Genomic DNA, 15,133 nt, shown 5'->3' with positions numbered 1-15,133 from the left:
CATTGTGACAGCAACTAATTTCCAGATTTCTTGTCCAAATCTGACAAATATACATCAGGGTTAAAGCCCGATGGACAATTTTCATGGATTAATGAAAGATGTGGCGGCATGAACCGATGCACAGCGGAGGACGGATGTCTCCATAAAGTCCTTAAATCCCTGATATATTTGTTTAAATCCAAGGGGATTAACATTGCCCATACCGTGGTCACTTGCCAGGTCTTGACTATGAAGAGTCGTTACAATCCCCTAACTTTCAAAGCAAGAGTAAACTCTTCTCAGTACTCCAGCAAATAGATTTTCTAGTTTCACATTGTTAAATAACAACCACGAGTGTAACGGCTAAAATCTGTTTTTATTGTGACACTTATATTTATTATATTTGTGTGCATATTTGTATTTATATATTTGTATGTGAGGCAATGCTGTACTCTCTGTCGATCTTCGTTGACGGACGGTTTAATGTAAATGTTTATTCAAAACATTTACATGTGTCGGTTTTTGTGGCAAAATGTTTTCGTTCTATTTGCTTTTGTTGTTGTTGACATTATTAGCTGATAATGCACACTGATGTCATTTTCTGAGCCAATCAGAATCCAGTGTTCACCAAGACCATATCAGAATGCTGTGTGCTCTCACACAAGCTTTGCAGTTGCGCGGCCAAGCGCCTTGAAAAAACATGGATGGATCAATACTTATTTAGTCTTCTTGATATTTTGCTTTCGAAAATAATGCTGTTGTAACATTAAACATATCAATTTTCTAATTCAATCGTTTCCATTTTCCAAACTTTTCCAGACCTGTAAATGCATGAATTCTAATTCCATTCATTCGTAGGAACCCTGTAAGTATGTTATTACTCAGTTTTTATAACGTAAAATATTACAGAGTGCTTTTTTTTCCTTATTAAAAAACACATACTTTTTTTGTTTTGTTTTTTTTTTGGTGGTGGGAATGGATGAATGCCTATTCCATCCATTTCAATGAATGTTTTGAGTGACGCTGCAATATTTTAGAGAATTTGAGTTTCAAATGGTGTTACAAATCGTTTTCAGTGTTGTTACGAATCGTTTTCAGTTTTGTTCCGGGTTATCTGTAAACCGTTTCATCCCCAACTCCAAGCAGGAACCACAAGCCAATAACACAAAGTCAGGAGATTTCATGGAAACAGATTGTTGATGCTACGGGTCGCCTGGGCGACCGCTTGTGAAAAACACGGCACACGCGACCAGCCGCGGTCCCCAAAAAACATACACAGTGACAGAAATTTGGAAGCGCGAGTGCACCATGCAAAGAGAAGGTCAACGGCGGTGGAAAGTGGCCGAGTCGCCGCCAGGGAAAAATGTGGAAAGCAGGCGAGTGTAAATCAGAGCAGGCAGGAAGACAGAGCGGAATGTTGACGTTGTTGTCATCCAGGCTTTCACTGAGAGGCCCAGTTTACCAAAACAGATCTGTCAACTTCTTTAGCATTTCAGCTTGCCTCAAAAGCTCCTATTTGATTTCGACCAAAATGATTGTGTGACCACATTGGCTCTTTTTTTGCTCTTTCAGGTTTTCAACACGATGACAAGTGAAGCAGGAGCAGGTAGGATGACAACTCTTTGGTGGGAATTTTCCGGAGCATGTTTGTCGCTATGCTACTGCTACCCTCCAGTAATGTCCATATGTGGATCTATGGTTAGCATCACATTTCACCATCCATGTCCCTGCTTGTACCCTTCAGTGGTGACATCAGAAAAATGCCAAATAGGCAAAACACTTTCTGCAAGATTTTGCCATGTGGGAAGTTTTCAAAGTGCTTTTGTTGCCATGCTACTGCTACGCTCCAATAATGTCCATGTCTGGTTCTATTGTTATCATCACATTGGCTTTTTTTTTGCTATTCCTGTGGAGTGTAAAAAGCCAAAGAATTGCAACAATCCCAAGCTGTGGGTGATATTATATTATATTATTTTTTTGCAGCTTACAAATAATTGTTTAATTATACAGGGGGGAGGGACGTGGGGGTATCAGGGATTGGTAGTGGGGATCTTACTTGCTGTATTTCAACCCAAAAACTTTATTTAAAAAAATGAGGGATTTTTATAACAAAAAATATTACAACAAAAGTTTTTTTTTAACAAATAATTTTCTAAAGTACAAGTACAAACAATTGTGATTTTTACTAGCAAACCCAACTCCCCTCTCCCATTACTCATTCTTAGTAAATGTATTAGGTGCATGTCGAACGGCGTATCAATTATAGTAACTTGGCAGCATGTCGTTGAAATGAGGCCCTGGTGCCAAATCATGTGTAATGCTGAGGGCTTGTCGGGGTGTTCTGTGATGGGGGTGGGGGTTCAGCTGTGGGATTTGAGCGGAAGCTCGGGTTGCACTATTGCGCAGGACGAGGCAGCACAAGTGGATGTAAACATTCCGTGTCACTTTTATGCAACCGCTATTTGTGTGTGTGAGAAATATGTGTCGTGACCGAGCGTAAGTGTAAATCGCGGAAACCTGAGCATTGAGACCACCGTGAATGCCGTTCGTACTTTTGTCAACACAACCGAAAGTCTGAATCTTTTATTTATTTATTTAAATATTAGTGACCAAAACAGGAACACATGCTCACTAGCCACTTCATTAGGTACACCTGCACAACCTAATGAGAACCCTTACTAGTGCTGATGCAGGGATGCTGATGCAGGCTGAGAAAATAATTTATAAATATAATTTAATATATTTACATTTATATATATGTATATGTATATATGTGTATATATATATATGTGTATATATATGTGTATATATGTATATATGTGTATATATGTATATATGTGTATATATGTATATATGTGTATATACGTATATATGTATATGTGGATATACGTATATATGTATATATACGTATATATGTATATGTGGATATACGTATATATGTATATATACGTATATATGTATATATACGTATATATGTATATATGTATATATACGTATATATGTATATATGTATATATACGTATATATGTATATATGTATATATATGTATATATACGTATATATGTATATGTATATATACATATATATGTATATATACATACATATACGTATGTATATATATGTATGTATACGTATGTATATATATATGTATGTATACGTATGTATATATATATGTATGTATACGTATATATATGTATGTATACGTATATATATGTATGTATGTATACGTATATATATATATGTATGTATACGTATATATATATATGTATGTATACGTATATATATATATAAGTTGGCAAAGTGGCAATGACAAAAGTGGTGACACAATCGAGCTGTTGTTACAAGCCCGTGGATGGATTCCATCGAGAAATATTAAGGTCCAACTGGAGCATACGGCAAATACTGGATGTGTGCTTACACGGAACAATTTACACTACGGGTTGCACTCACTATTTATACTATAAACTGGGACCACTTAAGGACACCTTTCCTTACAACCCCAATTTGAAACCCTAACCCAGGCTTGAAACCCAAAATCAAAACTTGAAGCCTGATGCATGGATCAGCAGGGCAATATCACAAAAAAGCCAAACTAAAAGACCCACCCCCCACCAAATCTCCTGATGATTTGGATGAGTGGCACTTGAACGGTCAAGCTTGCGCACTTGTGGCAATTCCACCCACAGGAAGTGGAAGCTCAGCAGCTTCCTGTCTTCTGGGAAGATTTTCCTTTTTTTTTTTTTTTTTTTTCCACAAGATGTTGGAGAGTGTGTGTGTGGGAATGTGTCCATCCACAAGAGTAACTTGCCCGAAATGGACCGTTGTCCAAAAACCTGAAAGTGCTCACTGTATGCACACCGGGAAGATGACACCACGTGAAGGCTGTCTGTCAGTTGTTCGACCAGACTCACTGACTGACTAACTGTAAAGCTCCTCGCCGCACACCCAGAAAAACAGCTGCAGCCTCCCACCAGGCTGCTTGTTCTTCGCTGGAGGCTATTAAGAAGAAAGATAACATGAGAGTAATTTGGGATAACTATTGCATGGGGTGACGATGCGACTGACTACGTAGAATTAAAACACGTCACTTTGCGTCACTACTTGGGATTCCAAACAATAGGGTTCTCACTTTGAAACCCGAATTGGAAAACTTTCCCATACAGGCTTAACGCTCTCATCACGAACAACCCGACTTGAAACACTAACCCTTGTTTGAAACCCAACCCCGGATTAATCTCTAATTTGAAACCCTACTACCTGTTTGAAAACCGCATCTGAAATCCTAACCTTGGTTTAAAACTCCTTTTTGGAACGCTGACATATATGTTTGAAACTCAAACCCTGACTTGAAGCCTGGTTTGAAAACCAAACCCTGAATCGAAATTCTAATTTAAAACCCTAACTTTTGTTTGAAACCTTGAACTTAGTTAAAACCCTAACTCTTGAAACTCTACTTTTTCAAACTCTAATCCTTGTTTGAAACCTTAAACAAGAATCGGAAGCCTAACCATGAATTGAAACCAGGATTGGAAACCCCAATTTGAAACCCTTAACCCTGGTTTGAAATCCTAAATTCAAACCCTAAGCCAAATTTGAAATCCCAACCACGAGTATGTATTCATAACCACTGTTTGAAACTCTGATCCAAACCTGAAACCCTAACCCTTAGGGGGTTTTGCCTTAAAACAACTGACAATAGTTTTTGAAAACTCACTTTTATGGGGGTATACCATTCTGTTTTTGGTTTAATATTTTTTCTCCCCACACAAAAAAAGTTGGTTGAACTCAACATTTCAAGGCAACAAACTTTGATCAAATTTCAAATTGGGCAATTTAAAAAATGTTTTAAGTTTTGCTTTTGTCCATTTGACAAAAAAAGATATACGAGTTGACAGGAACCCTGTATTGAGCAAAAACTGAAAAGATTTCAGTTAAACCAGCTCACCAAATTGATTTGGTGCAAACAACTTGCTTGCTTTGTTGTGCTAGCTCACATTATTGCCATAAATATCAACAATTGATATTTTAAAGTTTTCCAACTTAAATAATTGTTTTAGGCCTAAAAATACACATTTTTTTTACAGTGGAGTTTTAACTCTTAACTGGATTGTCCACTGCTGCCTTCTCTGGAATTGACCAAAAAGTTCCCAAAAGATGACTTGCAGAAATCTGTACATTTCTTTACGTTGACTTGAAAATGTGACATGACCCCAAAATGTCGGTGCATTTCCTTTGAGGTGGCTTTCGAGAAAGCAACAGCGCATTTGGGCGGTGGGGGGTTGGGTGTCAGGGGCTGTATTTATTTATTTTTTAGCAATTTTTCCCCCTGGCATTGTCACCTGGTGTGGTTATTTGACAAAAGCTTATGTGGGTGGAGTCCACGTGATTGCGATTCCGCCACCGTCTCCCATTGGTCGCCAATCGGGTGACATCATGCGATAAATTTACGAGCTGCTGGTCATGACTGTTAAGGGTGCCGCTGGCGTGAAGGCAGCATGAAAAATTCCACACATGGAAAGATGGAAAATGACTTGTGGTTTCCTGAGTGCGGAGGAGGCCAGCAGAGAGACAAAAAAAAGAAAAAATACAAAAATCAAAAAAAAAAAAAAAAAAAAGAGAGGCCACTAGTATTTCGGGCCTTTTTTTGGGGAGTGCACGTTTGTCAGGGTTGGGGAAAACAGAGCAGCAACCTTTTTCTGGCTAACACACAATCTTTTCATTAGTTGGAAATGTTACTTATTTTACTTACTTACTTTTATTTTACTCTAACTTATTGCGTGAGGGAACCTTCAAGGTTATAAGGTAGAGTGAAACATTTCCTGCAAAACCTACCCTAGCTTGAAAGCGTCATCTTGACTTCAAACCCTACTTTAAAACCCTAACCCGGGCAGGCTTAAAACCCGGATTTCAAATCATCACCTGGGCTTCAAACCCAAATATGATCCCTATCCTAACCCTGTTTTGAAACCTTATCCATCAGTTAAGTCTATCCTAGGCTTGAAACACGAATTTGGCACCCTAACACAGGCACACAACACTAACTGTGGCTCAAAATGTGTTATCAAAGCCTTACCCGAACTAGAGGTCCTAACTCTTGTTTAAAACCGTATCTTGAAACCCTAACCCTAACTAGAAAACCCTGGTCCTGCCTTGAAACCACTTTGACACCCTCGCCCTGACTAAAAAACATTGTTTTAAACCCAAACCTAATAACTTTTGATTATTTTTCCTAATTTTCCTGTTTGTGTCTGTCAACTTCCTGCTAGTTTCAGGTTCCTGATTGTGTGTGTCCACTTCCTGCTCGTCTGCTTCAGCTATTTGCTAGTTTCAACTTCATGTTCGTGCATGCCAACTGCCCATTACTTTGTTTCATGATTTTTTGTGTGTCAATGTCCAGGTACTTGCAGTCAACTCTGGTACAATTGTTTCAATTCCCGGGTTGCATCAACACCCTGTCAGTTGATATTCCGTCAACATCATTTGAATTACCTTCAACTTGCCTACAGTATGTCAACTTCCTGTTAGTTTGTTTCAACTTCCGCTTAGTCTGTGTCACTTCCACATTTGATTGTCTCAATTTCCGTTTGTCGACTTCATGTTAAACTACATCACTTAATGTGTTGTTAAATACAGTATAAACCTGAACATATCATTTAACACCACAGCAGCATTTCCTTGAAAACTGTCAAACGTGTGACAAAAATATTAGCATTTTTGTAAGTTTTGTGGGGAATTGGGTGTGAAAAAAGTGAGCGCTTGGGAAAGAAGTGCAACCCTAAGCCCTCAGTGCCTTAACACAAACCAGGTGCTGCAGGTTGGTGTAAAATGTTGTCCCAGGCAACTGTGGGCCGACGCCGCCTGAGCCGACTGGGGACCTGACAGCATTACATGCTTTGTCATTCAGCGGGACAACGGCCACGTACGCTTGTCAAGACGGCTTTTCATTCTTCCTCAGGCCCCCTTTAGGCGCACACATGCACGCACTCACCTCTGCAACACTTTTGTAAACAAACTTAGTGGGTTGCCTGGTTCAGGTTCAAATCGCAAACAAGCGCAACAAGGAAGACATGAACTACTAACAAGTCTGAGTTAAGCGCTGGGTCCTCAAGAAAACAAGATTAGGAACCACTTTAATGGAGTCAGACAACCAGCCCCCCATCCCATCCCGGCCCCCCAGCCGCCCCGTCGTCCTAGAGCCATAAGCTAAACCCAGATATGCACCACATGTGTGGCTCCTCTGGAAAAATGAACTCGACTTGGGAATATATGGCCAGGAAATTTATAGCACATGCCTGGGACGAGCCCTCGGGGGTTCGGGGGGCGGTGGGATTGGGGGGTGGTTGTGGGTGTGTATGCTCCACGCTCCCTGAGCCCTATTTCCATTAGCGCACTCTCCCAGACCATTTAACAGGGCCTAGCCTAAACGTGACCCAAGCATGGAGGAGAAATCACTTTTCCTCACATCTGGGATTTTTCAACTTCCTGCTAGATTTAGTCAACTCCACGTACTTTGTTTCAACTTCCTGGTGGTTGAGTTACATACCAACACACACCCCCGCACACCCACACGCACCCCCCCCCCCCCCCACACACACACACACACTTTATAAATCAACTTGGTGTTAGTCCAGCTCAATGTTCTGTAGTTTGAACTTCCTGGCAGTAGTTTGTTTCACTTTCTGTGTGCATTAACATCCTGTCACTTCATGGCAACTTCTAGTTCGTTTCAATTTCTCGACAGTGCGCGTATTAACAGTGACTTCCTCTCCCTTTTTTTTTTTTTTTTTTAAACATTATCTTGTGTCAACTTTCTGTTAACTTCCAGGTAGTTTGTTGGAACTTGTTGAGAGTGTGTTAACGTCCTGTCAGTTTGTGCAAACGTTTGTTTGTACTTCCTGTTAGTTTGTATCAATGTTGTGTTGTGCCAACTTCCTCTTTGTTCAAATCAATTTCCTGTTAGTTTGTATCAATGTTGTGTTGTGCCAACTTCCTCTTTGTTCAAATCAATTTCCTGGTAGTTTGTTGAAACTAAGGGCCTTTCCTTACCTTGATGTCATCTTTCCTTCACCTTTGTTGGGTGATGTCATCAGGTCAAGGCCAGATGAAAAGGACAACACTGTATCAAATGAATTCGAATTCAGTTTTCCTAACCGTCCGACATAATTGTGCGCCGACCAGTATTGCCGACGTAAGTCTTTAACTTACGGATTTTACCTGCAAAATATTACATTAGATTAGTAAAACGAAAAAGATAAATACCAATTGTTGTTTTTTTGACGGATCATTGATGACGTTTTTCATTATTTTGGAATTGCTCATTCTCTAATAAATTATGGAAAGGTGTTTATAATTGATTTTTGTTGTTGATTGAGGTTGCTACCTGACAAAGCAAGTGTCAAAATGGCCGCCCCCTGAGATGGATGAGAACGGGTGGATTTTGCTTCTGAACTCATATTTCACAAACGCAATTGTAATCAGAATGCCGTGTTTGGACTCGTGGAAGCGCATACAACATATTATTGTGAAGAAAAATCTTGGGTTGACTTCGTCTTTAAGGATTAATCATCCAATTATTGTCAGACAGGCTGTTAATACATTTGGGAAAGATCGGCAGTTCATAATTTCATGAGGACAGTTACTACAACACAACATATGCGTGTATGGAAAAAGAACTGAATGTTTGTGAACGGTTAAAAAATGAGCTGCTCCGCTGCTGTGTCAGACGGGCTCCCGAAGTAACATTAGCTCAGCTTCACGTGGAGAGGCCACATCGAGTTCAGCAGCATATCGTTCATCTCACCGTCAAGTCTTCAGCTGCTCTCGTCGCATCAAAACCGTGTTTGTGTAGGAATCACACGTTTTGTAACAGTAAAACCTGCCCGCGACTGAGAAATCCATGCGGCCGATAACTGTATCAGCCGGCGTGGCCCTCACAATACGAGGTTAAGAATTCCTCAAATAATTCTCGTATCAGCCTTTTTCCAAGGTGAACTTTGCTTGCATGCTTGCCCGCCGCTCTCTGGCCTTGTTTTTGGGGAGCAAGATGTTGTGACAACAGAGCTAAATGGTGCTGAAAGTAAAGACACATTCCTGCTTTTAATTATTGACCTTCTCTCGCCTACCTGGGGAGAAGCCGCTGAACTGTCGCACCGAGCTTCATGGGAAACGTGGCTGAATTGTCTTCATGATGCTTCATAAATAGCTTTACATAAAGAGCTTGCACGTGTTATTCACAAAGGTGGCAATAGTACTCACACTCTGCACTTAAAGTCCCTGTAAAGTGGAAATAAATTCTTACTAATTGTCACATTACACAGCAGGGGCTTAGCTATGTGGTGGCCAGGGGTGGTCACTGTCTGGCCACCTTCACATCTGGTGGAAGATTTTGATACCTGTGACTTTTGTGCTATTTTCTACTAAATCTTTTAGCATTCAGAAATACTAAGTTGGACTAAGTTTATTATCTATGTTGGAAATTGTCCCACTGAAACTGTATCTAGACATGTAAATGCAGTTTTCTCAAATTTGCAATGGGAATCCTTTTGTACTTGTGTACATTTCAGACTCTGTAATTAAAAACAAATCTACATATATGTTGTATATACTGTAAATATATACGACTGTATATATTTTTTCACAAGTAGAGGACTTTAAATAATGCTTTTACTTTACACAAGTATCTATTTCAACATAAGTAGAGTGTACTTTTGCCACCTCTGCCTCTTAGTGAAGTCCATCATTCACTTACTTTCATCCGTCACGTGGATATCATATTTTGTCATTAGACACGTTTCAAGTTTCACCTGCGTTGACACATTTCCTATAGCCATGAACGCATCACGACTGTGGAGCTCTGGCCGTGCGTAGCTTTGCTCACACTCACACGCATACGCGCACACGCACACATCTGGTGAGAAGTGCGAAAGTCTTTTGCTATTATTTCTTTACATTACATACGTTGATGATAACGTATTAACATTGACGTGGACCCATTTGTTGTTTTTTTCCGGACATGCGCCGCTGGAGAGGGGAAGCCATTTGAAAATTAACCGGGAAAACAAGAGGATTTTTTCTGTTTTTGCATCAAGTGACTGGAGGATTTTTTGGGGGGTACACTATTTATTATGTCCGAGTGCGATGACGTCTAAACAGACGTCGGCCACGCTGAAGCTGCGGCGGTCTTTCAGCGAGCAGCTGCGGACCTCCACGTCCAAAGCTTGGGACTTACTCTGGAGGAATGTCCGCGAGCGGCGGCTGGCAGGTCAGTGGAAGCCCCGGGCAAGGCGGCCGCGAGCTCGACTTCATGCGCACGAGTTGCACCCCAATTCTGGAGGGTTGGGGGAAAAAAAAACTAACAAAAAAAACAATACAAAACAAAACACAAAAAAACACTTATTTCCAATTAATTTAGGACGTCGCGGCATGGTATTAAACAGAGGGACTCCTTTTTTTGACAATTACATTGTTACAAAATCATCAAGTTTGGTGACATTTGACACATTATTGCATGGCTACATGTCTCACGTTTGCATCTAAAATGACATAATACTACTAGTGCCACATTTTCTTGCCTTTTGCGCACTTGTAGGATACTTGTGAGGCGTTTTCGTGTGCATGAGTCCAAGTGCGGGCCTAATGTGCCCACAGGGTGGCGCTAGTAAGATGTATTTTTAATACTGTATTTATGTATTTATTTATTACGTCTGCCTCACAGTGCAGGAGTTCTGGGTTCCAAAATGTTTTTTGGCCATCTTGTTTAAAATTTGCGCGTTCTCTCATGGATTTTGATTGGGTAAATTAAAGACTAAATTAATCATCTATTTGTGTTAGTGTCAGTGGTAATTTGTCTGAATGTACCCTGCGATTGGCTGGCGACCATTCCAGGGTGCAGCCGGGACAGGCTCCAGCTCTTTCATGACTTTGAATGGGAAACTTTAGGGATTACGGAAGCATCCACATCTCGCAGTGTGATGAAATCGCCCGTGTAGTGTAAGTGACACATGAACACATCTTCACGTGGGAACGGCACACTACGAGGGGATGAAGTCATGCTAATAGAGTCCAGATGTTGCATAGCATGCTTCTTAAACTTTTGGGATCCAGGGACCCTTTACAGGGGAGAAACTTTTCCAAGGACTTAGTTTCACGTGAACCTCTAAACCAGGAAATAAGAAGTTAAAACGTTTTTAGAATAAAAGCCAAAATGTTATAATAACAAAATCATATTATTTTTTAGGAAAAAAAAACATTTAAATGATATGACAATGCTCAAATTCTGTCTGATTATCGCTATGTGTGTACCTCAAACCACAGGATAATTGTTCAGGATTTGCAGACACATCAGAGTATCAGGCCTTTGCAGACTTTGATTGGACAGTGTGAGTAAATGCTCAGTTTCGGCCAGGTTATTGTTGTGTGTACACACCACAGGACAATCCTTCAAGATGATATTTTAGACATGTTCGAAAGTCTGACCTTTGCTCACTTTAGTTTGAATGTAGGAAAACATTTTCAAATTTAGCCCGTGATAGTCTGTTTATTGCAATGCTATTGCAGCCTTGAGTGGTGAGAGTGCAGCCACTCTAGAAGTGGGGAAATCCCAGGGTCTACGAAGTTTCTGCTAATTGAATGAATTCCCTCTGAGCTGCCAGCTGTGGTGATTCATGCGCAAAGTGAAGCAGCCGTGAGTGGAAGCACCTGCACTGACTAAGGCCCATTTGGCTTCCCTTTAGCAGTAGCTTAGCGCCGAAGCGCAGACGGAAGACATGCTGGGACATGTTTCATTGTGGTTGACGATGGAGCTCTTCCTCTTTAGCTTGACCCGCAAACGTCACACAAAGTTTCTTGCAGCATCTTTCAAATTTGAAACCCCGTGGAAGGTCTGAAATTGACAGAATATTGGGTTCAAAGTCTTACATAATTTTCTGACATTCGTTTGGTGCTATCTCTAATGCACAAGGATACTCTCCCCCAATAATTGCATTTTGAATCTATTACGACTGTACAAGCCCAACAAGCTTTACTTCTCTTATGTTACCCTTAAAAATAAATAGTTTACAGATTGTTTGATTTAGAGAAAAAATACCAAAAATGCAAGGCAATGACGAGTATCTCACCACTCCGCAACCCATAACAATATCAATTACTACTATCCTATTAGCTATTTTGTTACGTTTTTGCTGCAGTGATACTTAAATTAAAAAAAAATTTGAATTGCTAATAGATTCCATAAGATGGCATCAAACTGGACTACTTTTGTCACCAAAATGCACCAAAATGCCACCTGATAGTACTAAAGAAATACTGGTACTAGATCAAATATGTGTGGTTCAATGTATATTGCTGCCTTGACTTACGAGTTTAATTAATTCCATGAACACGCTCATTACTTAAACAGTTGGATCGCAAATCATCATTCCCCATTGAAATAAATAGGAATGTTATCAAGCCGTTGCAGCCCCACATTGTGCTCCTCATGGAGTGTGTGCCTTGGCCAATAGGAGGCAACATTTTCCAGAAATACACAGAGTTTCACACTCAGCAAGATGCAATAATACATATTAGTTGCTTATTAGAGAGGATAAAGAATACATGCCCGTGAGTATTGTTATGTCTGTCGATTGTCCGGGCTATAACTACTTCATCATTGATGCTAGTCACGTTTGCTAGTATTTAGCATTGTGTTTTAGGATTAAGCTAGCAGTCTGTCATGGACAAGGCTAATCTATGTGGTTGTTTTAAATACACAATGTGTAATTGTCTTTGTTTTATGCAGTAACCAACTTGAAGCCTCATTTTGGAAAAAAAAACTGACACTGTCTGCCAAACTACTGCTTGTTGTGAAGTGAGTTGAGTTTGTTGCCACTAAGTGTTCGAATTTACATTTTTGATTACCACTTACAGCAAAAAAAAAAAAAGAAATTGGCATAGAGACTGCTCATCCCTTGAAAAACCTGTCACCAGTAAAACAACGTACCAGTGCAATTGTACTATACTTTTTTTCATAGATACGGTATTTCACATGACCTTTATACCTTGACATTACAACACATTTTATTGTGATAAAAAAAAAAAAAAGTCACCCAGACCTAGTTCTCTAGTTCTTACATATCATTTCTAGTTGGTTATGAGCGAATGGTGGATTCCGTAATGCAATATGCACAACATGGCGTTGGAATGCGACTGTCTAGACGTCTAGCGAGGAAGTAAACATGGGGGCGAGTCCGTGTGGGCGGGGGGGGGGGGGGAGTGCTTGGGTGTTATGCCTCATGCCAACCAACGTGCTACCACTATTTATTTGTTCATTTTTTTACCATGTGTAGTTATTCTATGAATGAAGACAGGTGTTTGTGCCCTGCCCGATGTAATCATCCAAGTGATGCGACGTCATCGCCGGCCGCTTAAAATGGCATCCCCACCTGAGTGTGTGAGTGTGGTGCTGGGGGGCGGGGTGGCGTTTAATCCGACGTGACATTTATGAAAACCCCTGAAGTGTGCTGCTGAATTGTGCTCTTTGTGAGCTTAAGCTGCAGTGGATTTGACGGTGGGGGTGTACAGACAGGGGCTGTGTGTTTAACGTGGTCGTATGGCGCCACGCTGCTACTGCCACTACGACACAGGCGGGACTGTGTAGCACAAAGCAGCACCGTCACTGGGCGCGTGGCCCGGATCTTGAGGGGGGACTGGGCGGGTACGGATGTGGACTTTAATACAGGTGTGAGGAGACTGCTGTTGTTCAGTCATAAAACGCAGAAAAAAATCTCAATAAACCGTGCCTGAATACATTCCGCCGTTTTGGTTTGAAGGAACCAGTTTAGGGGCGATTTTGCAAAGTTTGATGACTCACCATAAAAAATAATAAACTTTGAAAATGGAGCCCACGAAGCCAGTTTCACAACAACTTCAAATTTGGTTGGCATCTCTATTACGAGTAGACATAGAAAAAAGTCTCAAGAAGCCATGCCTGAAAACATACAGGAAGTCTGCCACTTGGGTTTGAAGCAGACATTTGGGGGCCTTTTTGGTCATTTACAGGCATCTGTCAAAGACAAACTCATCTGAGAGAGTTTGTCTGACTGCTACCAAATCTGAACTTCATACGAGACATATGAGAAGAGCAAATGTAGTTGTTATTTAACTGTCATATTTAAAGTGGAAGTCAACCCAAACATATATTTTTTTCAAGAATATGTTCTATGCAAGCCTACTAGTTGAAACAAGGCATTCTGATAAATTTTGCGTTTGTAGAATAAGATTTAATGCACTAGTTTTTAGCCATTTCTGAGGGTGGCCATTTTACCACTTCTGTCGACTGAAAACGACCAATCACGGCTGACCTGCTTTCTGAAGCTCAGCCGTGGTCAGTCAGTAACTGAGGCCTGAGTAGGTGTGATGTCATTTTCAATCGACAGAAATTACAAAATGGCTGAAATGGCTAAAAACGGGTGGATTTTGCTGCTTAACTCATATTCCACGAACGCAATATTAATCAGAATGCCGTGTTTCGACTAGTGGGCCTGCTGGGAACATTTTCCTAAGAAAACTATGTTTGGGTTCATTTCCACTTTAAATACAATTTCAAAAATAATAATATAATAAATATATAATATAATAATAATATAATAAAAATATGTTCATTGTTACAAATACATTTTCAAATGTAGTGTTTAACAAAAAAGAAAAATTGAAAAAAATTGGTTATTATCTCTTGATTAAAATTATAATAATTTACAGTATTTGTATTACTGAACACAATTTACTAGTGGATTGAATGTTATGCTTGATTTAATTATGGCTATTTTTTTTTTTTTATAAAAAGGCAAATTTTTAAATTCCTCATTCCTAATAAAACAATACCTGACTGAACATGAGTCTGCATTAAACCACTTACAGTAATTATGCTGAACCGGCTCTTCTCTAAGTCTCAACATGTAAATAAATTGTTTTGAGTAAAGATTCCACTTAGCATAAAAAAACTATGTTGTATACTATACAGCGAACCGTTTGCATATTTCCGGTTCAGTTTTCACAAATTCGTTCGGTTTCTTTTAGGAACCATATGCTGAACCTTTTTTACGCTCAGGCCAGAGGAATAATTGGTGTCATCTTGGTGCAGAATTGAGTTGAGGAGCTTCATTTAGACAAAAGCAGTCCT

General features: G+C 40.0%; 1 protein-coding gene across 5 annotated transcripts in view; it reads left to right on the top strand.

The window, feature by feature from the left end:
• The window catches only part of stard13b (StAR related lipid transfer domain containing 13b), a 71,952-nt gene that overhangs the window by 19,998 nt on the left and 36,821 nt on the right, over nucleotides 1-15,133 (top strand). For all 5 annotated transcript variants that reach the window (XM_086035582.1, XM_086035584.1, XM_086035580.1 and 2 more), the window contains one exon: nucleotides 1,552-1,585. In XM_086035582.1, the coding sequence (XP_085891708.1) occupies nucleotides 1,552-1,585 (34 nt within the window). The remainder of the gene's footprint in view (nucleotides 1-1,551; nucleotides 1,586-15,133) is intronic.

Source organism: Filicampus tigris, chromosome 7 (assembly GCF_054856515.1).
Source record: "Filicampus tigris isolate MCC_2025a chromosome 7, RoL_Ftig_1.0, whole genome shotgun sequence".
Taxonomy (NCBI): Eukaryota; Metazoa; Chordata; class Actinopteri; order Syngnathiformes; family Syngnathidae; genus Filicampus; species Filicampus tigris.
Note: the sequence above shows the minus strand (reverse complement) of the source record. Positions and strands in the feature narration are given on the sequence as shown.